This window comes from Medicago sativa, chromosome 8 (genome assembly GCF_051527215.1).
Source record: "Medicago sativa cultivar Bolivia chromosome 8, Bolivia_mono, whole genome shotgun sequence".
In the NCBI taxonomy this organism is placed as follows: domain Eukaryota; kingdom Viridiplantae; phylum Streptophyta; class Magnoliopsida; order Fabales; family Fabaceae; genus Medicago; species Medicago sativa.
Window position 1 is genome coordinate 92,264,646 of NC_140756.1, and position 23,630 is coordinate 92,288,275.

A 23,630-nucleotide genomic window follows, 5' to 3' on the forward strand; every position below is an offset into this window, starting at 1 on the left:
GGAATGAGTAATAATTAGGTTAACAAATTTTTAACCCTTAAAAAAAGCGATTGGTTAATTGAACATACTAGTAACAAGTTTTTAATTTTTTTTTAAAGAAGTAACAAGTTTTTAATTTTTGATAGGGACATGCTTACAAAGTTTCATTACACATTAATTCACAAATACATCGTGGTTAGGGCCGATAATGAACCGAGACAACTTAAATATAATTTGAAATTCGACTCAACAATTAACTCGTTGAACTTAGTTTGTGAACCAAATGAGCTAAAAATTAAGTTTGTTTATTAAACCAGTTGAATTTAAACTACATATAGTTCGACTCGTTTGTTTCATGAGTTAGCATGATTATAAAAAATACTTAAATTATATTATTTTTTTAAAGTTATATACCATAAAATTTATTAAATTACAATATATTTTTAAAGTTATATACCTTAAACTTTCTCTTTTTTCTTTTAAAAAAAGTTACTTCCCTCTTAAAAATATACTCGTTGGCTTGAAATTATATGCCTTGAAATATATAACTTGACTTCTCGTTTCCTTTAATTAATACTTTAAATCTAGGGTTAAATATGTTTCTAGTCCCTATAAAATTGGGACCTTTTAAGTATAGTCCTTATTTAATTTTAATAGTTCTTTTAGTCCCTAATTTTTTTTCTGCACTGAGTATTAGTCTTTACTCAATTCAAATTTGTTTAATTTATGATTAAACTCTTTGATTTTGAACAATTTTTTGTAGACATGTTTAGAACATTACTAAAAGTTCATCTGCAAAAAATTATCGCAAAATTTGATTCCTACATCCAGATTTTATTACTTCTTATCTTTAACTTTTGTCGTTTTAAAAAATTTATATTTAATTCATTTCATGTTAGAAAATTCTAAATTTTAGTAAATGAACCTTTCATAGTGTTCTAAACTTGTCTCAAAAAAATCGTTCAAAAATTTAAGAGTTTAAGGATAATTAATCAAACTTTGTTTTAGGAGGGACTAAAATTATAAGTAATTTTTTTTATAGGGAATAAAAAAGCTATTAAAATTAAGTAAGGACTAAACTTATAAGTTCCCAGTTTTATAAGGACAAAAAATATATTTAACCCTTAAATCTATAGTACATTGTTTCTTAAAAATGGTCTTTAACCATTACTCTCCAACAAAAAAAATTAAACTTTTCGTGTTTTATTTCTCTCTAAACGGCGTGTTAACAAAAATGCAAGACGGCGACATAAGCAAGCAAACTGCCAAACATTCAACTTCTCACCTCTAACGTTAGTGATTCTTGAACAAACCTCATTCATCTCTCTAACTACCACCTTCCTTTTCTACTAACATTCAAATCTGAATTATTTTTATCATGATTTATACTGCGTTTCGTTTTAGTTTTCTTTTGTGTTATTCTATATTGAATGTTGAGTGGTGTATAGTAAAATTTAAGTGGAGGTTTATTTTGAGATGCTATTTTTATGCAAACTTTGAAGCTCTCTGCTTTGCTATTTTGTTAATTTCTCTTCTGTGTTGCAGTAGTTTCTATGTGAAAAAAACATGAATATAATGGCACTTAAAATTAAAATATGAAAGATCTAAAAAATTATATTTTTTTAAAGATTTTTTGTTGAAGTTATATGATTCGAGCAAACGAGTTGAACCTAACGAACCAAATTGAATTGTTCGCAAACTTTAAACGAGCTGAACTCAAGTTAAAAAATACATATCGAACTCAAGTTGACCAATTCTTATTGAATCGAGCTCAGACAAGTTCAACTCGACTCGACTATTAACTAATCATGTGACTACCTTTAATAAGAGATGAATGACCTTATTGGTTTGCCTTAACTTATTAACTAAAACTAATGATGGTTGCTCTTCCCGTTTGCTCTTTATCCAAAAAAATAACATTCAAGAATTATTATTTTTCAATGTTATTAAAAACACAAAAAACACCGTTTGAAAGTCAACTTCCGAAGTTTGCGCATTTGTGGGAGAAAAACAACGGCCAAAAATAATAGGACGTGGATAAAAGTTACCCTTTTATAAACTACACCATCCGGTCACTAATATAAGCAAAAATCCATTTTTTAAATACATTCAATTAATCCCTTCTATATTAGTGACAAGAGGGTGTAGTTTTAATCTTTGGACTAACTAATATGAAAACAATCGAGTAAAATAAAAATTCTTTTTATTATGTTTAATTGTATTGAATACATAAACTGTAAAAATTTATTATCAAGAGCCTTAGCATTTGTTTAGCATTTCCCTATAATCTTTTTAGTTGGAATCAAATTGCACGGTTCAAGAAGTACAACCCCAACACCCAAACCTATTTAAACCTCCAACCATAACCCCTATTTCTCACTCTCACTCTCTCTTTCTCTCAATAGTAAACTAGGGTTTCGCATATCAATTCCCAAATCATTGGATTGGCGCCGCCTATCACTACCGTCTTCCTCCATTCTCGAGAAAAAGGTAACCATCATTTAGGGTTTGACTGTGATTCTTGGGCGTGATTCAATCTCTGAGTCACGTTCATGTGTTTGGATTTGATTGTTTTTTTATTTTTATGTTAGGTTCAGTGATAGTTAGTTATGAAAACAATGATTTCATTTTATTTTGGATTTGTTGTTGTTCTTCTTGCAGTTAAGAAGAGAGTCTTCCACAATGGTTGCTGATATCTGGTCCGATGATAACAGCCAACAACTCGAAGCAACTACGGAATTTCGGAAGCGTCTTTCCGTTGGTAACTGTTGATTTTATTTGATGTTTTTAATGCATTATCATTATGTTGCTTTGATTCTTGATGTTTGTTGTGTAGACAAACCTCCGATCGATGAAGTTATTCAATCTGGTGTTGTTCCCCGTTTTGTCCAATTTTTAGACAGGGAGGATTTTCCTCAACTTCAGGTTTTAAACTTGTCATTTTCTTTTTTAAACTTTTGGATATCTATGCAATGTGGTGTTGTTGAAATCATAGTCACATAATTCGCAAACGCGGTACGGGTACGGGTTCACGGTACGGGACTGTTATGTTCCTAAAATTGATAATGGGATAAAATGATAATTGTGAATTGATTCTGAAATGAAAGGTTAAATTGATAGATTAGAACTCAATTAAAATTGATGTTCTTAGTACATAGAAGAGAGAAAGAAAGAGATAGAAGAAATTACTCTACTAGAGAGTACCAAAGGGAGAGAGGAGAGACTTTCATCATTTTTCTTCATAATCTTTAATGATCATCCTTTCCCTATTTATGCACAATCACTAGCCACATGCCCACTTACTTCAACCAATTACATTTTGCCAAGTGTATTTTCTCAAGTGCTATTTGAATCATAACATTACTCCCCCCATTAATATCAACCTTGTCCTCAAGGTTGGAGCTAAGACAATGGTGTAGAATAATAGTAGCAACTTCATGTCAAGTGACAATACTAACTTCCCAAGTGACCTTCAAGTTAAGTGGATACTCCCAATAAGACTACATTCTCCTGGATCCCATTGCTTGAATTGTAAGGACCATTGTTTCAGGAAAATGTAAACATTATCACATGGATCCCATTTCTTGGAGTTCCTAGTAAGCACAATAAGAGTAGCAGCACCCATTCGTCCTAACCAAAAGCCAAACATTACATTCATTGTAACAATGATGCTTGAAGTGTTGGTGCATAGTAACAGCCTTATTGCAGCAAAATTTGTAAACAAACATGGCTGATTATAAGCCGGAATCAATGATGTAGCAGTGCACCATGACCTTGTAAAATCAACAAGAGATACAATCATTACATCACCAAAGGATGTGGTGAATTTAAGACCAATTCCCTTAAGAGTGATCGTTCCCAAGTCCGGATCAGTACCTTGTTGACCCTTACTAATAACAATATAAGCAAAGCTTGGATCCTTTACAAAATTCAGATTGTTGCAGCAGTTTGTTACAAAAAAAACTACATCCTTCAATGAACTCAAACTTGCACATAACTGCCTAAATAGCACATCAACTTCATGTAGTATGAACATTGATAACTTGCACAAGTTGTCACCATGGACACTAGTTGTTTCAGATTCACAATGACATGTTTCCGGTGTAGACAAGGTCTTATAAGGTGTGTCCAATTTATTCTCCCTGTTTACACAATTAGTAATGTAATGGGCCATCTCATGCTCACTTTTTATCAAATACATGGTGTTTGTGATTTCACAGGTTCCCAAAATCTTAATAACACAACACACAAACAGATTAATAGGAGGGATAAGTCTAGAATCATGTTGAATCCCTGGGATATCAACATCCAAATTGCCATATATTGACACCAGCACAGTTGAACTTGAAGAGTTGATGTCTCTTTTCTTCAACATCACAACACAGTAGACAAAACTACGTCTACAACCACAAATCAATCTGAGAGGATAAAAATTTCCATAAACCACTTGTATTGCCATCACAAACCAGCATTTAGAAACAAACTTATAAGATAGTAATTCTTTTCCATCTAATTCCCCAATTTTTATATACCCCACAAAAAAAGAATTGGAGCAATCCAAAATCATCTTTAGCAGGCCGTGCCAACCCTGTTTTGTAGTCCCCACATCACCAATTTTAGAGCATAAGTCAAGAAGAGCAATTTGGTCATAAGTACCAGTAATACATCTAGTTGCATGAAGTAGCTCATCAATTAATACTCCATTTTCTTGCATGATATGAGGACCTATCCAATAGCTGAAGATGACAACTTCATAGCACACAACAAATCTTGAACCGTGATAGATAGTGTTCGCATTCACCCTCTTGTGACCCATGTCAGGAGGCTCTGGAGGTGGCGAAGCCATGGTGAGGTTCCCGGTCACTTGAAATTCCAGAAAACTCTTCTGAAAACATCGATCCGGAGGTTTTGGCAATGGCCGTGTTGGAGTGTATAGTCGAGCATCTTGAAAAATTGTAGCCTTGCTGCCACCAATTATATAAACTGGGAGCACAATGACATAGTTTTCCACATTCATGTGCTCATATGTTGAATATGCATTGTGATTACCCAATTGAAACATCTCCATAAAATGGACAAGACAAACAACACCAAACCAAATATGCTGAAACAATTTTGAATATGTATAGAATCATTTTGAGACCAAGTAACCTTATTTTTAGGAGGCAAAGTATCAAACAGCTTTTGTGCACCACTTAAGAGGCTTGTAAACTGTGAGTAGGTGTGCAGGATGGTGGTAAAAGTGAAGGCAATATGTTGATGAAATTTGAACAACACAAGTTTGGTGGGTAACTTCATATAACAACGAGGTTCTGAAGTAGAATATGATAACATTACCTTCTCATCTATCTGGTTATGTACCTCGAGTAGTTGCAAGGAAAGAAAATACCTCAATAATAAGAGCAATCTCGCTGTGTGTTCGTTTTCTGTTAAATGTCGTGACAAGAAACATCGTCGGAAATGTTAATTTGTCCGGCGGCTCCGGTGGTGGTAACGTGGATACAATAAGAAGCACCCATGGTGGTATTTGCTCCGTAGGATGCAGAAACACATGGTACTCATCCTCTACATGACTAACTTCTGGCGGTTTAGGCACCGACGTTGAGTTCAACGAGATGTTTGGATCACAAACCGACATTACGTCTTCCTGGACGACCATTTTTTCCGTCGTCAAAGAGGCGTCCACCGACACCAAATTGGTTAGAGGCAGAACGTGATTCGGGTCTTCAAAATGACTTTCAACAACGATCTTGCGATTATCTACCCCTTTTGGTGTCTCGTTACCTTGTTTTTGTGTTGGTTCCGGTAAATCGACAATTCCACCTTTGAATTCACTCGTCGGAGTCACCGTTTCCACCATGAAATTCTTCATAGGCACATTGATCTGTTCTGTTGATGTAAGAAACTCATCCCAAGCTTCAAGAATATCATTCGAAGATTCATGAGATTTGCCACTGAGCTCCACCAATGGGTACACTTCCTGATCCGGTTCCTCTTCGTCGTCGACTATCGGCAAGATGCAACGATCTTCAGGCTTAAAATGCCATAGAAGAGAAATAGTGAACATGTTCCAATTCACCCCGGGATGACGAGGAGACCACCAATTCCACCATTTAAGAGCAGAACCACTCATTGCTGTTGCAGCAAGCACCATCTTCTCCTTCTCTGATATGCCCCGTACCTTGCAGAATTTGTCAACACAAAGCACCCAAAAGTAAGCATCATACCTTCCATCAAATACTAACAACTCCATTGTTTAAGAGGGCATGAGATCAATAATGAAAGCACCAATGTTATGGTTCCTAAAATTGATAATGGGATAAAATGATAATTGTGAATTGATTCTGAAATGAAAGGTTAAATTGATAGATTAGAACTCCATTAAAATTGATGTTCTTAGTACATAGAAGAGAGAAAGAAAGAGATAGAAGAAATTACTCTACTAGAGAGTACCAAAGGGAGAGAGGAGAGACTTTCAACATTTTTCTTCATAATCTTTAATGATCATCCTTTCCCTATTTATGCACAATCACTAGCCACATGCCCACTTACTTCAACCAATTACATTTTGCCAAGTGTATTTTCTCAAGTGCTATTTGAATCATAACAGCGACATGTGAAGAATTCGGTACGTATAGGGGTATCGAGCTTCGGTACGCTTCGGTTCGCGATACCAATGTTAAAAATGATCTACACATCCAAAAGAAAGAAAAGAACATCAAAACATCAAAGTTGTCAGGCAACTTATAGCATAAATGCACAAAGTTGTTGAATGAAAGAAAAGGACTAAGTCCCACATCCGAAGATTTGAGAGAACTACATAAGAAAGCTGCTATAAAACCAAGCAAATAGATTGAGAAATGCATGGATTTGAGGACACGCAGCTTGTGTAGCAATAAATAAATAAATAGCTAGCGGTGTCTTTATCCAATTCACCATTTATTTATTTATTTTTTATTGTTCAAACATTTTTTTCAACCAAATCACCGTTATTCCTTCCATGGGACGTGTGGTTCGGCAGTTTTTACGAATTCCACGTGAATTCATGCGTACCCAATACGCTGAAGTACTCGAATTCGGTACTCACAAATTGGTACGCGATTCTCTGCATTTTCCACGAATTATGTTACTATGGTTGAAATCTTGTTGTTTTGATTGGTTGTTTGTTTGTGTGACCTTGTTTGTTTAGCTTGAGGCTGCTTGGGCACTCACAAACATAGCAGCTGGAACTTCTGAGAACACTAAGGTGGTAGTTGATCATGGGGCAGTACCAATGTTTGTCAAACTTCTTAGTTCACCAAGTGACGATGTTCGGGGCCAGGTATGTTTATACTAAAATGTAATAGCAGTAGAACCGGGATTGTCCTTTTTTCTTCTTTTGGTGAACACCAAAACTCTGAAATTGTAGGCTGTGTGGGCATTGGGAAACATTGCTGGTGATTCCCCTAGAGGCCGTGATCTTGTTCTCAGTCACGGTGCCCTGATCCTACTTTTATCCCAGCTGAATGAGCAAGAAGGGCTTTATAGGCTGAGAAATGCCATTTGGACGCTGTCAAACTTTTGCAGGGGCAAGCCACAACCCGCACTTGAGCAGGTAGTTGTTGTTAAAATAAAACTGAACCTCCGAGATGACCTTTATCCGTGTATTAATACTAGAATTTTGGACAGGTGAGGTCAGCGCTTCCTGCTCTCAAGTGTCTGGTTTTTTCCAAAGATGAAGTCGTCCTGACCGAGGCATGTTGGGCACTCTCGTATCTTTCTGATGGAACAAGTGACAATATTCAAGCGGTGATCGAGGCAGGTGTATGTGGAAGACTGGTGCAACTCCTTCTGTAAGTACCAATTCTTATATCCCTCGTCAACCAATGTTCTATTGCAAGTATCGATTATTTTGGCTCTAAATGTATGTGCATGTTTTTGAAGGGAACCATCTCTTTCAGCGCTGTTTCCTGCACTTCGCACAGTGGGAAATATTGTATCTGGAGACGATATGCAGACTCAGGTATTGTCATAATGGATTTGGAATTGTTATAATTAGCTGCTAATTAAATTTACCTTTTATTGAGCAAAGTACCGAGTTAGTGTTGTGTTAGTTATTTTGGAAATATAATTAAAATTTGAAATACCATAATCTGAAATTATTGATTGGTAAGTTTTGTAAGTCCAATTTGATTAAGAGAAAACACCAAAATGCTAGAGCATGTGGTTGTTGAAGCTTGATAGAGAATTTTAGAAATATTAGCCTTGGAATCAGTTTTGTTTTTTGAGGGGATAGGGGAATTAATCTTGCGAGTAACGAAATGTTACTTGCTAGTCACTGCTGGTGATTCACTAATATTTATTACCATGAACATATTCTCACCCCTGGTAACCTCTGGTATTATGTCATAACATGTGTCATGTGAGAATTACCTGATTTGGTGGGACTCTTTTTGTCAGGCTATTGTCGATCATGGATTACTCCCATGTCTTTTGAGCCTATTGACCCATCCCAAGAAAATTATTAAGAAAGAAGCTTGCATGACTTTGTCAAACATTACAGCTGGAAACAAAGAGCAGATACATGTAAGCTTATAAATCCCATCTTTTTGATACTCAAATGATGTTAAATTTCATGCGTAATAAAGTGCAATGTTAATTTCTTTAAGCTCATGTTTTGCTTCAAGTTTGATGTTTGGGTATCACATACATATAAATTGCTACATGTTATTTAAGATGGAGATGTGATGCAATAATTACCATTTGTACTCTTGTTGATGATGATATATATTTAAGTTTTTGACGCATGTTGACGATATATGTAGTTCTCAGGTTACACCAATCAGAGTATAAGTTTGATTCTTTATCAAAAAGAAAAAAGAGTATTAGTTGGAAGTTTAGGTGATTGTAAACCCTTATTTTCCATTTTGTTGTAAATATATCACTGAAAAGAATGTATTATTATGCTTAACTATTGGCATTGTGTTTTCTGTGTTGGGTTGAGGCTTGAGTGTTTTTGCATTTTACTGCCAAGTACATTTTTAGTTGGCTTATTTACCGAAAAAGCGCTCTAAACTCTACCTTTTATGTATTACGCAGGCTGTTATTGAAGCTGGTCTGATTGCTCCCCTAGTCAATCTTCTTCAAAATGCTGAGTTTGACATTAAAAAGGAAGCTGCACAGGCACTCACTAATGTTACATCTGGTGGTACCCATGAGCATATCAAGTAGGTGAAGTTATTTTTAATTGTTATTTTATGGCTCTGCTTCATGCTGGCAACATTGAGAGTTTTCATATTAACTAACCACAAATTGCTGTTATTACAAGGTATTTGGTGAGCCAGGGTTGCATTAAGCCTCTGTGTGATTTGCTGGTTTGCCCTGATCCAAGGATAGTTACTGTTTGTCTAGAAGGTCTTGAGAATTTTCTGAAGGTAGGAGAAGCAGAGAAAAGCTTAAGTAACACTGGAGATGTCAACTTGTATGCTCAGACGATAAAGGATGTTGAGGGATTGGAAAAAGGTTTGGAGAAATTTCCGATGGTTGGAAAAGCAGAGAAAAGATTTGGTAACACAGGAGATGTCAATTTGTATGCTCAGATGATAGAGGATGTTAAGGGATTGGAAAAGATTGAAAACTTGCATAGTCATAAAGACAGAGAAATTTATGAGAAGGCTGCTAAAATTCTGGAGACATATTGGTTGGAAGATGAAGATGAGACACTAACTTCATGGTGTCTTGTCTAGTGATATTTAGTTGGGGGAGAAAGTATGTTGCAGCAGCAAGGACCCATGACGATTTATTGTATAGAGGAATAAGTATATACTAGGAGGAATAATTCCATGTGAATTTGGTTTTGTTCATTTTACTTGTTGCTGATAAAATGCCTCTCCTTAAACTCCAAAAATCATGAGGAAAAACACAAACTCAACCGGTAGCACTGAATCCAATAACACCCCTCAAACTCCTTCCTCTTCTTACTCTTGTTGCTCCATTTTCGGTGCCATTTTTCGCAGTTGTACCCTAAACAAACTCCAGAGTACAAAAAGCTTCAAAGCCATGACTAAAAACAAGAAAAAGTTATCATACCCATTGTTAACATTATAGGGCCTTTATATTACTAACACCCATTTTCATAATTGTGTTGAACCCCACGAAGCATAACACTTTTAAGTGCACTTCATCTACCTTAAAGATAAGTTGAATTATATATGCTTCAAAGGTTGCTCCTTTAGTATGCAATCCGAGTTGTCTCGCAACCTCCTCCAGTGGATTGTTTCAAAATCAATGTAGATGGTTCACACCTCCACTCTATCAATAAATTTGTCTGTGGAGAATCATTTGAGATTCTAATGACTATTTTGTTGGATTTCTACCATAATTTAAGAGGTCATGCTATCTTGTGCTGAAATTAAATGGAATTAAAAACTAACTTTTGTATTCAAAAGATAAAATTTCCACTTTTAAGATTCTGTTTCTAAATACACATTGCAGTCAACCACTTGACATATTTTCTAGATTTTAGAAATAACTTTGGTCATTCTTCTAATGCTCCCTTAAACCTTTGATCCAAGAGTTCACCTCTAATATATTTTCATCATGTCTTCAGAAAAGCTAATTATCGTGCAAATATATTGGATAGTAAGGATTATTCCTCGTCTTTTGACGGAGTCATCTTTTATTATGTTTTACTGCATTTTTTTAGGGGTGTTTTATTGCTCTTAGTTTGTTAATTTTTTGTGATGTAAAGAGATACATTTTTTTCTTTTCTTTTGTTAACCATACGATTCTAGAAGAAAACATGCTCTAGTAATTTAGAGTTTCGTCGTAAGGCAAGTATAATCTGACTAATAATTATTTAGTTCAAGAATTAAACTCGATTTTTAATAATTTATTTTTTAGTGGAGCTCATAATTACATTTCTTATTTATTATAAAAAGAGGTGTTGTGAAAATGTATACACATTTTTTTTTGGAAGAACTAGTATACACACTTTTTGACAAAACTAGTATACACACTTGAAAAATTGTAAAAAATCTAATGTAATGCAAATACTTAATTATTATACATGTGAATTACACAACACATGTGAAAATAAATTCGTGAAAAATGACACAGTAAAAATAAAAAGAAATTACCCGTCGTGGATATGAAGGTACACGTGTCGTGCAGTCGTTGTCCACGTCATGAAACCTGTCACTATCTATGAGTCGGTTCGTAACTATAGATAGATAGCTTCCTTCACTCAGCTACGAACGACGAAACAAAACGAAAACGAACGGACCCATCTTCTTCTTCTTCTTCTTCTTCCTTTTCTCTTTTTCTTTCTTTCACTGCCAAAAAACAAAACTCACTTTTCAATATTCATTTCATTCATTTCTTCACCATTCTCTTCCTTCACTCTTACGCTAAATCATCTCCCTCCACCAAATCAATATTTTCTCGAATCTGAAAGCTTCTTCGCGGACATGGCTATGCTCCGCAAGTTATTCTTTCGTAAGCCTCCTGATGGTCTCCTCGAGATCTGCGACAGAGTTTACGGTACTTTCTTTCTCATTTTTCATTTCCTTCAATTACACGTTTCTCTTCAAAAAACCGCCAAAATTTATTTCTTCATACTATTCTTCTGCAATTCATAATTCCAGCAATATTCGTTTCATTATTATTTCCAAAATGTAGAATAATATATTGAGGGAAATGCTATTATGTGCCATAACATATCTTAGTATCAAAGATAGATAGAAAATTATATATTGGAAATTGTGTCAATTTATTTCTCAGAATTTTGAAAATTATTTTTTCGCAATAAATACTTACTATTTGTAGAATTAACTGTCTAATTTTCAATGTCAGTGTAAAAGTAGTTTACGCTGACAATACATCTCTCCTTTTCTCATTGGAAAAATAAATTAAAATTTACATTGGTTTGTGAATGTAGTTTTTGATTGTTGTTTCACAACGGAAGCTTGGAATGAAGAGAAGTATAAAGTATATATGGATGGTATAGTAGGTCAGCTTAGAGAGAATGTGCCTGATGCTTCTATTTTGGTTTTCAATTTTCGTGAGGAAGAGACAAAGAGTTTGATGGCAAATATAATATCTGAGTATGACATTACTATAATGGATTATCCTAGGCATTATGAAGGTTGTCCTGTGCTTAAAATGGAGCTCATTCACCACTTTTTAAGGTCCAGTGAAAGTTGGCTATCACTTGGTCAACACAATGTGTTGTTGATGCATTGTGAACGCGGTGGTTGGCCCGTTATGGCTTTCATGTTGGCTGCATTGTTGATTTATCGGAAGGTTTATAGTGGCGAGCATAGGACTTTGGATATGATTTATCGGCAGTCCCCACATGAGCTTTTACATTTGTTGACGCCGTTGAATCCAATTCCTTCCCAACTGAGGTATCTGCAGTATGTTTCTAGGAGGAATGTGGCCTTAGATTGGCCTCCGCTCGACAGGGCACTCATGTTGGACTGTATTATACTTAGATTCTTCCCAAACTTTGATGGGGAAGGTGGTTGTCATCCCTTGTTTAGAATTTATGGACAGGATCCTTTTAGTGCAGATAAAAGTCCTAAGATGTTGTACTCAATGCCAAAGAGAAGCAAAAATGTCCGGGCTTACAAGCAGGTGAATTTACCTCATGCTTTTCACTCATATTTTAGCTTTTTGTATGTTAAATGATTTTATCGGAGCCATTAATTTTTTAAGGAATTATACACTCATTGCATGACTTATGAAATCTCAAAGACAATTGGTAGATAATTATTTTTAACAAATAAAAATAATCTACGGTGTTACTGTGGTAAACAATTGTTAAAATCTGCAAGTTGCTATGTTCCCGAGATGACTTGGAACCTCATAAAATGTAGCAAACAGGTTCTGATATGAAAAGGGGGAAAAATCTCCTATTTTACCTTCCCGCAATAGTGCTGGTTTATTTTCAGCCATTTCGAGTACTTAACGAAATATGCTGCACATTTTCTCATAGTTTAAACTTCAAATAGTTCATAGGCCATTCATTTTCAGCTCAAACTTGTTTTCCTGCTTATTAAGTAGAGCTAGAATAACTAATTACATTTTGGTAGCTTGCGCCTTGGATTATAAATGTTGGGCATATATGCATGCATCTATACTCATGAAGTTCATGTAAAAACTGAAACATCATTAAGATTACTTAGACTTGATCGAAGCATATTCGGCTTCAATATACCAGAAATGAGAAATGAAAAAGAGTGGGAAAATACTTAAATGAAGGAAGGCAAGATAAGTTCATATAATCTGTGTTCAGCATTTAGCAGATTTGACAAACATACCATATGCTCGAGTTCAGGATGAGTCCATTCCAGTTAAAATTCAATAAATATCTTTTTTTACAAGATTTTAATAAAACCACTGTTTGTCAAGTTACATGATCCTGTGAGTGAGATGCATCTGGAACTGATCTGAATTGTGTAATTACCATGGAATTCCTTGCTACTGTATTGCAGGGAGAGTGCGAACTAATTAAAATTGATATCAATTGCCATATTCAAGGTGATGTTGTGATCGAGGGTATTAACTTGAATGATGATATGAAGCATGAAATGATGATGTTCCGAGTTATGTTCAACACAGCTTTTGTTAGATCCAATATTCTGATGCTTAATCGCGATGAAATTGATGTTCTATGGGATGCTAAAGATCACTTTCCAAAAGATTTCAGAGCTGAGGTAGATTTTTGATTTCATCTATAATCACACTGGTTTTGGTCATAATTTTCTAACACTGTATTTGTTTTTTGGAATATGTTTATGTTAAGATCCTTTTCTCAGAGATAGATGCTGCTGCAGCAGTTATTGCAGATAATACATCATTCTTTGAGGAGAAAGATGGACTGCCAATTGAAGCATTTGCCAAGGTTCAAGAGATCTTTAGCCATGTGGACTGGATGAACCCAAAGGCAGATGCTGCACTAAACGTGCTCCAACAAATAAGTACTTCTGCTATCATGAATGACAAGCTGGATAAAGTTTCTGACCAGCATGTGGAAACTGCCACTTCATTGGGCGAAACAGGTCCTAAAACGCCTCAAAGGAATTCATATGAAGCAATACGGTCTTTATCCTCAACTAAGAGAACCCCAAATAATGATATGAGCGGAAAAGAGGAAAAGACAAACAAAGTAGATGCTATTCCACAGAGGGCTAATACATCAGACATCATCGGTCGGGAGAAAATTTGCTCATCTGAAAAAAGTTTGGAATCCAGTAAATGTCCAACAGGATCAACACATTTTGACATAAAACCACAGGAATCTAATCTTGCTTCATCTGGTTATGTGGATTCTTCTCTTTCCCCTGGAACACCTCCTCCGCGGCCTCCCTTGACTACTCGTTCTAAAGAGGTTCATGATTCTCCTCCCCACACAGAATTGCCACCACATCATATTTTGCCTTCACAATCAGGACCTCAATCACAAGACAGGAGTTACTCACCTATTTCTAGCTCTACACCCGGGACCTATCATTCCCTTGCACCTGATTCTTCAATTGAGCCATCCCCTCCACTTTCTTCGAGAACACCTTTGAATGACATTCCACCTGTCAAAACAAGACCCAAGTCTCCCTCTTCGCAGCCTCCAACCCCACCTCCTCCTCCTACCCCTCCACTAAAAGATCAGAAAGTAGGTAGGGTTGGACCTCTCTCCCCACCCCCACCACCTCCTTCTCCAAAGAAGGAACTACATGTTAAAGCTGGACCTCCTCCTTCTCCTCCTGTCCCATCTCATATGAATGAGAAACCACATGTTAGAGATGGACTTTCTCCTCCCCCTCCCCCTCTTCCTCCATCACCTCCTCTAAAAGGAGAGCAACCTAGTAGGTTTCAGCCTCCGCCACCTCCACCACCACCTCGTCTTTCAATGGAAGCTGCAAGTCCTATTACAGCACCGCCTGCACCGCCTCCACCTCCATCTGCAACACTTTTCTCTGGTAACCCTAATGCTTCATTGCAAAAGTCTTCACCTGCTCCACCACCTCCAATTCCTCTTGGTAAAGGTCTAAAACCAGGCAGTGCTTTTCCAATGTCCCTTTCTGTGGGAGTTGATGGAAATAAGGTCTCATGCACAACAGGACCTCAATCTAGTTCACTAACAGGCTCAAAGGGACGAGTTCTATCACGTGCAATTGGCTCAAAAAATGACTCCAAAAAGTTGAAGCCATTGCATTGGATGAAGCTATCTAGAGCAGTGCAAGGAAGTTTGTGGGATGAGACACAAAAATCTGGCGAAGCTTCCAAGTAATGTTAATTGACTTTAGTGCTCAATTTTCTGGGACAGATTAAGATTGCTCTTCTACTATTCTAGTGTCTCACCTCGTTCTGCTTGTATTATCTTAATGTAGAGCCCCAGAGATTGATATGTCGGAGCTCGAGAGTCTCTTCTCGGCAGCTGCCCCGAGTTCAGGCCCTGCCAAGAAGTCAAATGTCCAAAGCTCAGTGAAGCCTAAATCTGAGAAAGTGCAACTGGTAATTTAGCTTCTTCAGTTCGTAGTTGCATAGGGAATGTTTTTGGATATTTACATAATCTAGTTGTTAATATCTGAAGTTGATAGGAAAAGGCTAGAAAAGTAATTAGTAGGAACTAGGAACTAATAATATTATAAGCCTGGCTATCCTTCTATTCCAGCACCATATAATCCTAAAGGAGTAAGTTGTGTCATTTTTCAGCTCGTAGGCGACGGAAACTTCTTTAGACGAGTGAAGTATCAAAATTGTTGTGCACAAATTTGATTTAGAAAGTTAGGATGATTCTGCTATATAACTAACCCGTCTTGAAATTAGTAGTGTTTTTAGACTTTCTTCCCTTGCTCATATTACAGAACTATTAGAGTTCACTTGTATAGTCATGTGTGTGAAGTAATAAATGGTAAAAAAGCTCTAATTATCATTTTCTCATTGATATACATTTTAAGGTCGAACTATAAAGGTGGTATTAGCATCATCTTTATTTTTACTTGAACTTTTATTATCACTCCTTGCAGATTGATCATAGGCGAGCATATAATTGTGAAATCATGCTTTCAAAAGTGAAGGTGCCATTGCATGATTTAATGGTGAGTTTGATATAAATTTATTATCTGTACTAATAAAGGCAACTTTTTTATACAAAATATGGTGTGCCATCTAATATGAAAACTATGCTTTGATTGGAAAATGGTACCAGCAGATCTGTAACTTGTCATTTTTTGGTTTTCAGTTCTATTGGACCATAATTGAGATCGTAATATTCCAATATATTATTTTATTTCTGAGAGACTGAGAAATTGCTATAGCAGATTGTGGGCCTGTTTGTTTTTACCTTTTTCTGACGGTGTGATTTATTTCTTACAAAAAGTGGGTTTTTAAAATTAAAATACATGTGTAGAACATTATAAAAGGGTCTTGCTAACAAGTTCCCTTATGACATTTGTTAAGGATTTAAAAACGGAAACAATTGATAGCTTTCATGTAGAAAAAGTTGCTTTTTGATGCTTCAATGTGTTCAATACACAAATCTCAAAATAAAATTTCTACTTTAAACTTCTTATAAAGGGCCCTTAGGGCACTTGTTAGCATTTCCCTTGTAAAAATTAGTTTTTTTGGGAAAACAGAAATATTAGAACTCATTTATTTAAATTCTTTCTTCAATAAATTTGTGGCTACATAAAATTAATTGTTAAGGCAAAACCAATTATAATTAAGGACACACAAACATGTCAAAACTAATTCTATACTTCTAGAGTCACTTTTATCTCACCCAAATTTTGCTGTGCTGTGGTGAGGTAATTGCTATTCAAGAGCATATAATGTTTCTATAGTATCAAATGAAATATCTGCATAATTTCTCAGAATTTTCATAAAACATTTTTCTGTATTATACCATATGCTGATAGCATGTGCTTCATTCACAACAAATTATGATGAGATTAGAAAGAGTACCATCTATTTATATGCCCCAATAATGGTTGTAGGAAAAACTATCGTGGTTAGGAATTATTTTTTTGCTTGGGAAAAGCTTGAACTAGTTGACTTGACCTTTCAATTTTATTACTTTGCACACTCTTGAAGTCCTTAAAAAGGGAAGCCCAGTGCACTAAAGCTCCTGCATATGTAGGGTCTGGTAAGTGGTCCCACCATTTTGGTGCATTGTACACAGCCTTAACCCTTTTTTTTTTACACAAGAGGCTGTTTCCAAGACTTGAACCCGTGACCTTTCAGTCACTTGACAACAACTTTACCGTTGCGCCAAGGCTCCCCTTTACACTCTTGACGCCCTTGCTTTTAAAAAATTACTAAAGGGTTGTTTAACCCTGTTATGAATGAAGTTATGGCAATGTTTCTCTACCCTCTGGTTAATGTTTCTAAAGAAGAGAGATAATTATAGAATATGCAGTTGCAATTTGATAGGACTTGAATATTATGGGGTGCTCAAGTCCCATATCGAGTAGTATGGGATGATCAATGGAGTATTTAAGTGGTTTGGTTCTTCCCCTTGATAGCTAATTTTTAAGGGTGGGTTCTCCAAGTGCTTGAAGACTTATATTAACATCAGAGCTGGTTTCCAGTGGCTCGGAAAGGGCTACCGCTACCTACAGAGGGGCCGACCGGAATGCATCGTAGATTTAGCCGCCAGAACCCTAGTCTCAGGGTTTCCAGTGGCTCGGAAAGTCCAGTGGCTCGGAAAGGGCTACCTACAGAGGGGCCGACCGGAAAGACTAATGCATCGTAGATTTAGCCGCCAGAACCCTAGTCTCAGGGGCGGTGCTATGATAAGGATTTGGATATTATGTGGTGCGCAAGTCCCACATTGAGTATTATGGGATGCTCGGTGGAGTATTTATGTGGTTTGATTCTCCTCCATTGATAGTTAGCTTTTAAGGGTGGATTCCCCAAGTGTTGGAATACTTATCACACTTGTCCATCAAGTCATCAACATACTTGTTTTTGTTGTGTCATAGTCCGCAACTACAATCTGGGACTTGTGATGCTCATTTCCATTATTTTCTTTTCTAGCATTGTTCATGAAGTGGAATCATCTAGTTGACTTTGATAACTGACCGCAACTACAATCTGGGACTTGTGATGCTCATTTCCATTATTTTCTTTTCTAGCATTGTTCATGAAGTGGAATCATCTAGTTGACTTTGATAACTGATAATATGAGTTTTATTCATAGTAATGGCTTCTCTAAAAAATTCACAGAGCTCAGTGCTAGCCCTAGAAGAGTCGGCGCTAGACACTGATACTGTCGAGAACCTCATAAAGTTCTGTCCTACAAAAGAGGAGATGGAGATAATTAAGGTTAGCATATAATGATATTGATAGTTCACATATCTGCACTGTTCAAGTACTTTAACGTGATGAGTCACCTCTTTCTTACAATTTTATTTATTTATTTATCCTTGCAGAATTATAATGGAGAAAAGGAGAAATTAGGGAGATGTGAACAGGTACACAAGTTTTTATGGTTTTTGGCTTAGGTTTTTTAGATCCCTTCTGCTAGATCACAAGATTTATGAATATTTAAATTTGAGCATTGGTTAAATATTTTTTATGCGTAACTGCTATCTTCAATGGTGGAGACTGCATTTCTACTTTCTTCGACATCGGTATGAATTTATCTTCATAATATTTTTATCACAGTTCTTCATGGAGTTGATGAAAGTACCACGGGTAGAAGCTAAGCTCAGGGTCTTTTCATTCAGGATTCAGTTCTATTCTCAGGTATAAAAATTTCTATTTACTGACAATTTCATTAAGGAAAAATGGATTTAAACTGATTTTCAGTTTGACCCTGCTAATATTTTTTTGTAGGTTTCTGATCTTAAAAATAGCCTAAAAGTTGTGAATTCTGCTGCAGAAGAGGCATGATATCTTCCCTCTACTGAAATAAAATTTTGGCAATTTCCTTTCTTTTTTTGAGAAATATATTTTGAATGCTGTGATGATAATATTTTCTTTTTCAGATCAGGAATTCTGTCAAATTGAAGAGAATTATGCAAACAATACTTACTCTAGGAAATGCTTTGAATCAAGGAACTGCCAGGGGTATGTTGAGACAAATGTATATAGAAGTAGATAGATACAACATTAATCATGATTGAAAAGAAAAGTTTCACATTTTAAACTCTGTCTGTGATGTTTAGCCTTCATGCCTGGTACGCTTTCATTAGAGTCATTTTTTTTTTCAGTGTTTGATCTTATATGTGCAAATAAACCCCAACATTTTTGTCTCTTTCCCCTTTGCCTTTTTTTTTTTGTGTAGCTTGTGTATTCTTGTTTTTCTCATATGTTGTTATGTACTCCATCCGTCTCATATTATGTACCCCATTAAGAATGTAAACACTTCTTAAGAAAATAATTTCTTAAAACTCTTTTGAAGAAATAATTACTTAAAACTAATTATCATTTTACGTCATTTATTATTTGTCTTCCATAATCCTGCAATTATGTTATTTATAACTTCAATAAATAAGGGTGACATTGGAAAAAAATGACGTGTTGGTATTATAAAGTGGCATATATAACTTGAGATAGAAAAATATTCCAAATGAAACACATAATATTAGGTGGGGGGAGTGGTAATTTAAAAACATTTAAACCTAATTTTACAATATTGAAATAAAAAATGCAGATTGCAAAAAATCAGATGGTGATGAATGAGTTTCAAACCACAATTTTCTTTCTAAATGTGGGTGCTGACAACTGAATCATTCACACTTTGCATCATTTTTTCATATGATTATTTTAAACTAAAACTACTGTCAACTTGTTATTGTTAATTTCTTGTTAAAAAATTCATGTGGTTTCTATAACCAATTCATATTGTACCACATTTCCTGTTAAAAATATATACTTTAGTCTGATAGCTGAGATATGTTCACACTCTCCAAACTCTGTTTAGGTTCTGCTATTGGATTCAGATTAGATAGCCTTCTTAAACTCACTGAGACACGTGCACGGAACAACAAAATGACTCTCATGCATTATCTTTGTAAGGTACATATTGCTATTTATTTACTTTTTGTTTTTTGTTCTTTCCTTTGTTTAGTAATATTTTGGATATCAAGTTGAAGTAATATTTTGGATAGCATTTCTTGTACTTGCATTTGGAGAATATGTATATTTAATGCATTAAATCTAATTTTATGCTTGCACATAGGTGTTAGATGACAAATTACCAGAAGTCTTAGACTTCTCTAAGGATCTTGCTAACCTAGAGCCAGCAGCAAAGGTTGTGAACTCCCATTCTCATCTGTTTGTTGTATTGATGGCGCCATTGTATACTTACAGCACTGACTGAACTAATTTTATCCAGATCCAATTGAAGTTTCTTGCAGAGGAAATGCAAGCTATAAACAAAGGGTTAGAGAAAGTCGTCCAGGAATTATCCACTTCTGAAAATGATGGTCCTATATCAGAAACGTTCCGCAAGGTGTAGGCATCATCCCTTCACTACTTTTACAAGTCTGTTATTGGTTTGAAATTGTTTTTTCGATAACCTTTTCTTGCTCTTATTCTCTTATATTTCCCTTGTTCATTTTCACTTCTCTCAAATTTCTGATTTCACAAAAATATAAATTAATTATGCTACAAGTATCTATGAATATTTTATGTATCTAAACTGATTGGACTGTTGGAGCCAATTGGGTTTGCAATCATGTCTGTGGAAACCGGCAATTTGTTTTTTTTTTTTGTCCCCACTCTGTGGAGACAGACGGTGAGGTTTGCTTGTGATTGGTCTAATATGAGATTTTGTATGTTCTCGCTTCAGAAGAATGAGAAAAAGATTAAAACTGTGCATGTTGGAAGAAAAAAAAAATCTCCGATTTCATATAATAATTTATGAGTCGTTAGTCTTTAACTTTTCTTTTCCCTTCAGAAATTGAAAGGGTTCCTCAGTTCTGCTGAAGCTGAAGTCCGAACATTGGCTTCACTATATTCTGGTGTGGTAGGTCCTCTGACATATTTAGAGTTTTTAAAACCATATAAAAGCTATGCTTTGCTTAGAGTCTATATTTACAGGGCAAGAACGTGGATGCGTTGATTCTTTATTTTGGGGAAGATCCATCTCGCTGTCAATTTGAGCAAGGTGTGTGACCGTCGACACTTGAGATAATATTCATTTTTGGTAGCCTAATAAGTGAGCACCCTCAGCTTGATTTATGCTACAGACACTCTTTTTCCTTGTTTATAAAATGCTAATGATACTCTTAGCTTTGTAGATCACTAAAATTAATCCCACTTAATAGAAAGGCTTTGGTTGTTGCTGTTATACTTGAATTAAAAAAATGATGTTATATTCAGCAAGTTGGTGCATGAATTCATCACTTGTGCTTGGCTGCATATATATGAATTTTCAAAATTTCAACGTCAAAATTTGTCTATCTGTAGCTTCCTAGCTATCAATTGGATATTGCTTTTTGAAATGGTATGTCCTTAGTTTCATTTGTACGTAAATTCATTAGTGTCCTAAAATTGCGTCAATTAAATTGGATTTATGATGCTTTAAAACTAATCTTCCTCCCTGATGTCAAATTATAGTGAGGTTTCTTTCACCAGCTCCATGTTGAAGCATGGAAATGGTTAAGTGCACATTTTCACCTTCTTCCATTTGCTAGACTTGGCCTTCAGAGTTTGCGTTGAGTCACTAATATGAAAGCCTATTGTGCGATTCAGTTGAGGAGCAAACACAAATATTCTCTCTACTCGTTCAGTACAGCTAATGCTTGTTATTATTTCAAATTTGCTGCAGTTGTCACAACTTTGCTCAACTTTACTCGAATGTTCAACAAAGCGCATGAAGAAAATCGCAAGCAGCTAGAGCTTGAAATGAAGAAAACAGCAGAAAGTGATAAAAAGAAATGTGAATCAGAAAGGATATTACCTACAGCGATCCGGACTGGCAATGTCAAATAAGTAATTATCAGACGAAACTAGCTTTGGGAGTCGGTATATATTCTAGCATGACTAGGAATTTGACCACAAATGTGGTTTTGGTGTTTGGTTTTTTTTGAGGGGCATGCATTGTGGCACATATAATAGTAGCTAGCTGGTATGGAGAATCGAAGAACTGCATTACACTACAAAGCCGAGGTAAATTTTCAAACCCGTAGTTCTATCACTTTGGGTTGTACTTTCTTCTCCCTTATATAGTTCTAACACGAATATTCTATTTTGAATTATAACAGAGGGTGGAGTTCGCATGAGTTATGTTATTTGCCAACCAACTTGTATATAACTTCCCTCTCCACTTAGAAACTGTATGATTGTAAGTATAAATATATATCCAAGAAACCAGGGCATTGGTTGTTATTTTATCTCTCCCCCTCTTCCCCCTCTTCCCCCTCAGTCTTGGTTCTCTCTGCTAGCAAAACTAGTTTTCACGTCTGTAGTGCAAAGCTTGAATATCTTATTGTATAGCTTATATATATGATATATGATATATGTATTTTTCGTTTGATTATTTTGTATTATATCATTTCATTTGAAAATAATTTTTTTTACATGACATTTGAATATCTTCTAGGAGCTCCATAAAAGCAAGAAATATCTTGCAACGCTGAAAATATCTTTGCAAGTTGGAGTAAGTAAAGATTCACATCGTGGTTGTAATTAGTTATACATTTATTTAAGTTTGAGAGTTTACTTTTTGTCACCAGTAGGGATGTCACACGGGCATGTCATGATATTTCTTCACCAAGTGCATCTAGAAGTTCTTTCAAAAATGCATTTATGTGTACTTGACTCAAAGGTACAAAGTGAAAGGTACTGGATAAGATAATGGTAAATAGTTCACTCAGATAAATTTAAAATAATGGTATGCTCCTTGGTTCTGAATATAAGCAAACAAAAAACTCTAACTAACTGATATTCCATGACAATAGAACAATAAGCAAAAATATGAGCCTATGTAGGGCTCCATTACTTGGATTCGATGAACAATAGAACTCTCATCATAAATATAAATAAAAAAAAAAAAAACTACTTAAGGTAGAGATATGAATGCTCTGAATATTTACTCAAAACCAGAAGAAAACAAGGTACCGCTTTGTATACTATGTACGAACAGATCCAATATGTCCAGTAAAAGGAGTTTGGTCAATATTCCATGTTGCAAGCAGTAGGCTCTCACAAATAAATCATATTATTGCAATCCCCTTCAAACATGAAGATCAACATTAACCCTCATACATCTTTGATAACTAAATATAAGGACATGCTGGAGAAAAATATAGCTAAAGTAAAAAACAAAACCAACGATTACCAGATACTAGCCTTCCTGGAACTAGAGGACTCCAGTCTATAGCATATCTTCATCTTTGTGCTTAAATTTTTGTAGTGGAACCTAAACTACATCGACTCCTTGAACACCTACTGTTTCGGTCTCTGCTAGAGGATCGAAATGAGATTGATCATTCGAAGTATTAGATTATATACACAAATAGAAGGCACACATGACCTCATTAACATTTATCATACACAGTTTTCCTCAAAATTCAAAATAAACTCAAACATTGGCTAGCAGTTGCGAACCACGTACCATGTATTTACTTCAACTAGTTAAAACTCAATGCATGTTCTAAGAGGGCTTGTATACTTTCAAAAAAAATAATAATAAAAAGGCTTGTATATAAAATTAAACT

General features: G+C 35.4%; 2 protein-coding genes and 1 long non-coding RNA gene across 4 annotated transcripts; all 3 read left to right on the forward strand.

The window, feature by feature from the left end:
- Positions 1 to 2,262: 2,262 nt before the first annotated feature.
- Positions 2,263 to 9,865, forward strand: LOC146903338 (importin subunit alpha-like). The gene is made up of 10 exons (XM_085737899.1): positions 2,263 to 2,469; positions 2,641 to 2,740; positions 2,816 to 2,904; positions 7,169 to 7,300; positions 7,388 to 7,573; positions 7,648 to 7,811; positions 7,903 to 7,981; positions 8,419 to 8,544; positions 9,058 to 9,185; positions 9,287 to 9,865. The coding sequence occupies exons 2-10, from the start codon at positions 2,662 to 2,664 to the stop codon at positions 9,702 to 9,704; spliced, it is 1,401 nt and encodes a 466-aa protein (XP_085594025.1). The 5' UTR covers positions 2,263 to 2,469; positions 2,641 to 2,661; the 3' UTR covers positions 9,705 to 9,865.
- Positions 9,866 to 11,212: 1,347 nt separating this feature from the next.
- LOC146903339 (formin-like protein 13) lies at positions 11,213 to 22,447 on the forward strand. 2 transcript variants are annotated; one of them, XM_085732894.1, is made up of 18 exons: positions 11,213 to 11,499; positions 11,897 to 12,594; positions 13,455 to 13,676; positions 13,766 to 15,243; positions 15,348 to 15,471; positions 15,987 to 16,058; positions 18,187 to 18,285; positions 18,393 to 18,434; positions 18,628 to 18,708; positions 18,799 to 18,849; positions 18,951 to 19,032; positions 19,889 to 19,983; positions 20,147 to 20,218; positions 20,303 to 20,419; positions 20,867 to 20,935; positions 21,010 to 21,127; positions 21,740 to 22,080; positions 22,176 to 22,447. In XM_085732894.1, exons 1-16 carry the CDS (start codon positions 11,427 to 11,429, stop codon positions 21,082 to 21,084), a joined length of 3,450 nt encoding a protein of 1,149 aa, XP_085589020.1. In that variant the 5' UTR covers positions 11,213 to 11,426; the 3' UTR covers positions 21,085 to 21,127; positions 21,740 to 22,080; positions 22,176 to 22,447. The 2 variants fall into 2 exon arrangements, with proteins under 2 accessions (XP_085589020.1, XP_085589019.1); XM_085732893.1 differs by having other exon boundaries at positions 21,010 to 21,076.
- Positions 22,448 to 22,513: 66 nt separating this feature from the next.
- Positions 22,514 to 22,799, forward strand: LOC146903340 (uncharacterized). Its single transcript, XR_015021562.1, has 2 exons — positions 22,514 to 22,570; positions 22,650 to 22,799. It is a non-coding gene; the product is annotated as an uncharacterized LOC146903340 (long non-coding RNA).
- The last annotated feature ends 831 nt before the right edge of the window (positions 22,800 to 23,630 follow it).

Coding starts and splice junctions, on each gene's coding strand:
- LOC146903338 (XM_085737899.1), top strand. CDS start 2,662: ATGGTTGCTGATATCTGGTCCGATGATAACAGCCAACAACTCGAAGCA. Junction 7,812..7,902: donor AGACTGGTGCAACTCCTTCT/GTAAGTACCAAT, acceptor ATGTTTTTGAAG/GGAACCATCTCTTTCAGCGC. Junction 8,545..9,057: donor GAAACAAAGAGCAGATACAT/GTAAGCTTATAA, acceptor TGTATTACGCAG/GCTGTTATTGAAGCTGGTCT.
- LOC146903339 (XM_085732893.1), top strand. CDS start 11,427: ATGGCTATGCTCCGCAAGTTATTCTTTCGTAAGCCTCCTGATGGTCTC. Junction 19,984..20,146: donor TCATGCATTATCTTTGTAAG/GTACATATTGCT, acceptor GCTTGCACATAG/GTGTTAGATGACAAATTACC. Junction 21,077..21,739: donor TCGCTGTCAATTTGAGCAAG/GTGTGTGACCGT, acceptor AATTTGCTGCAG/TTGTCACAACTTTGCTCAAC.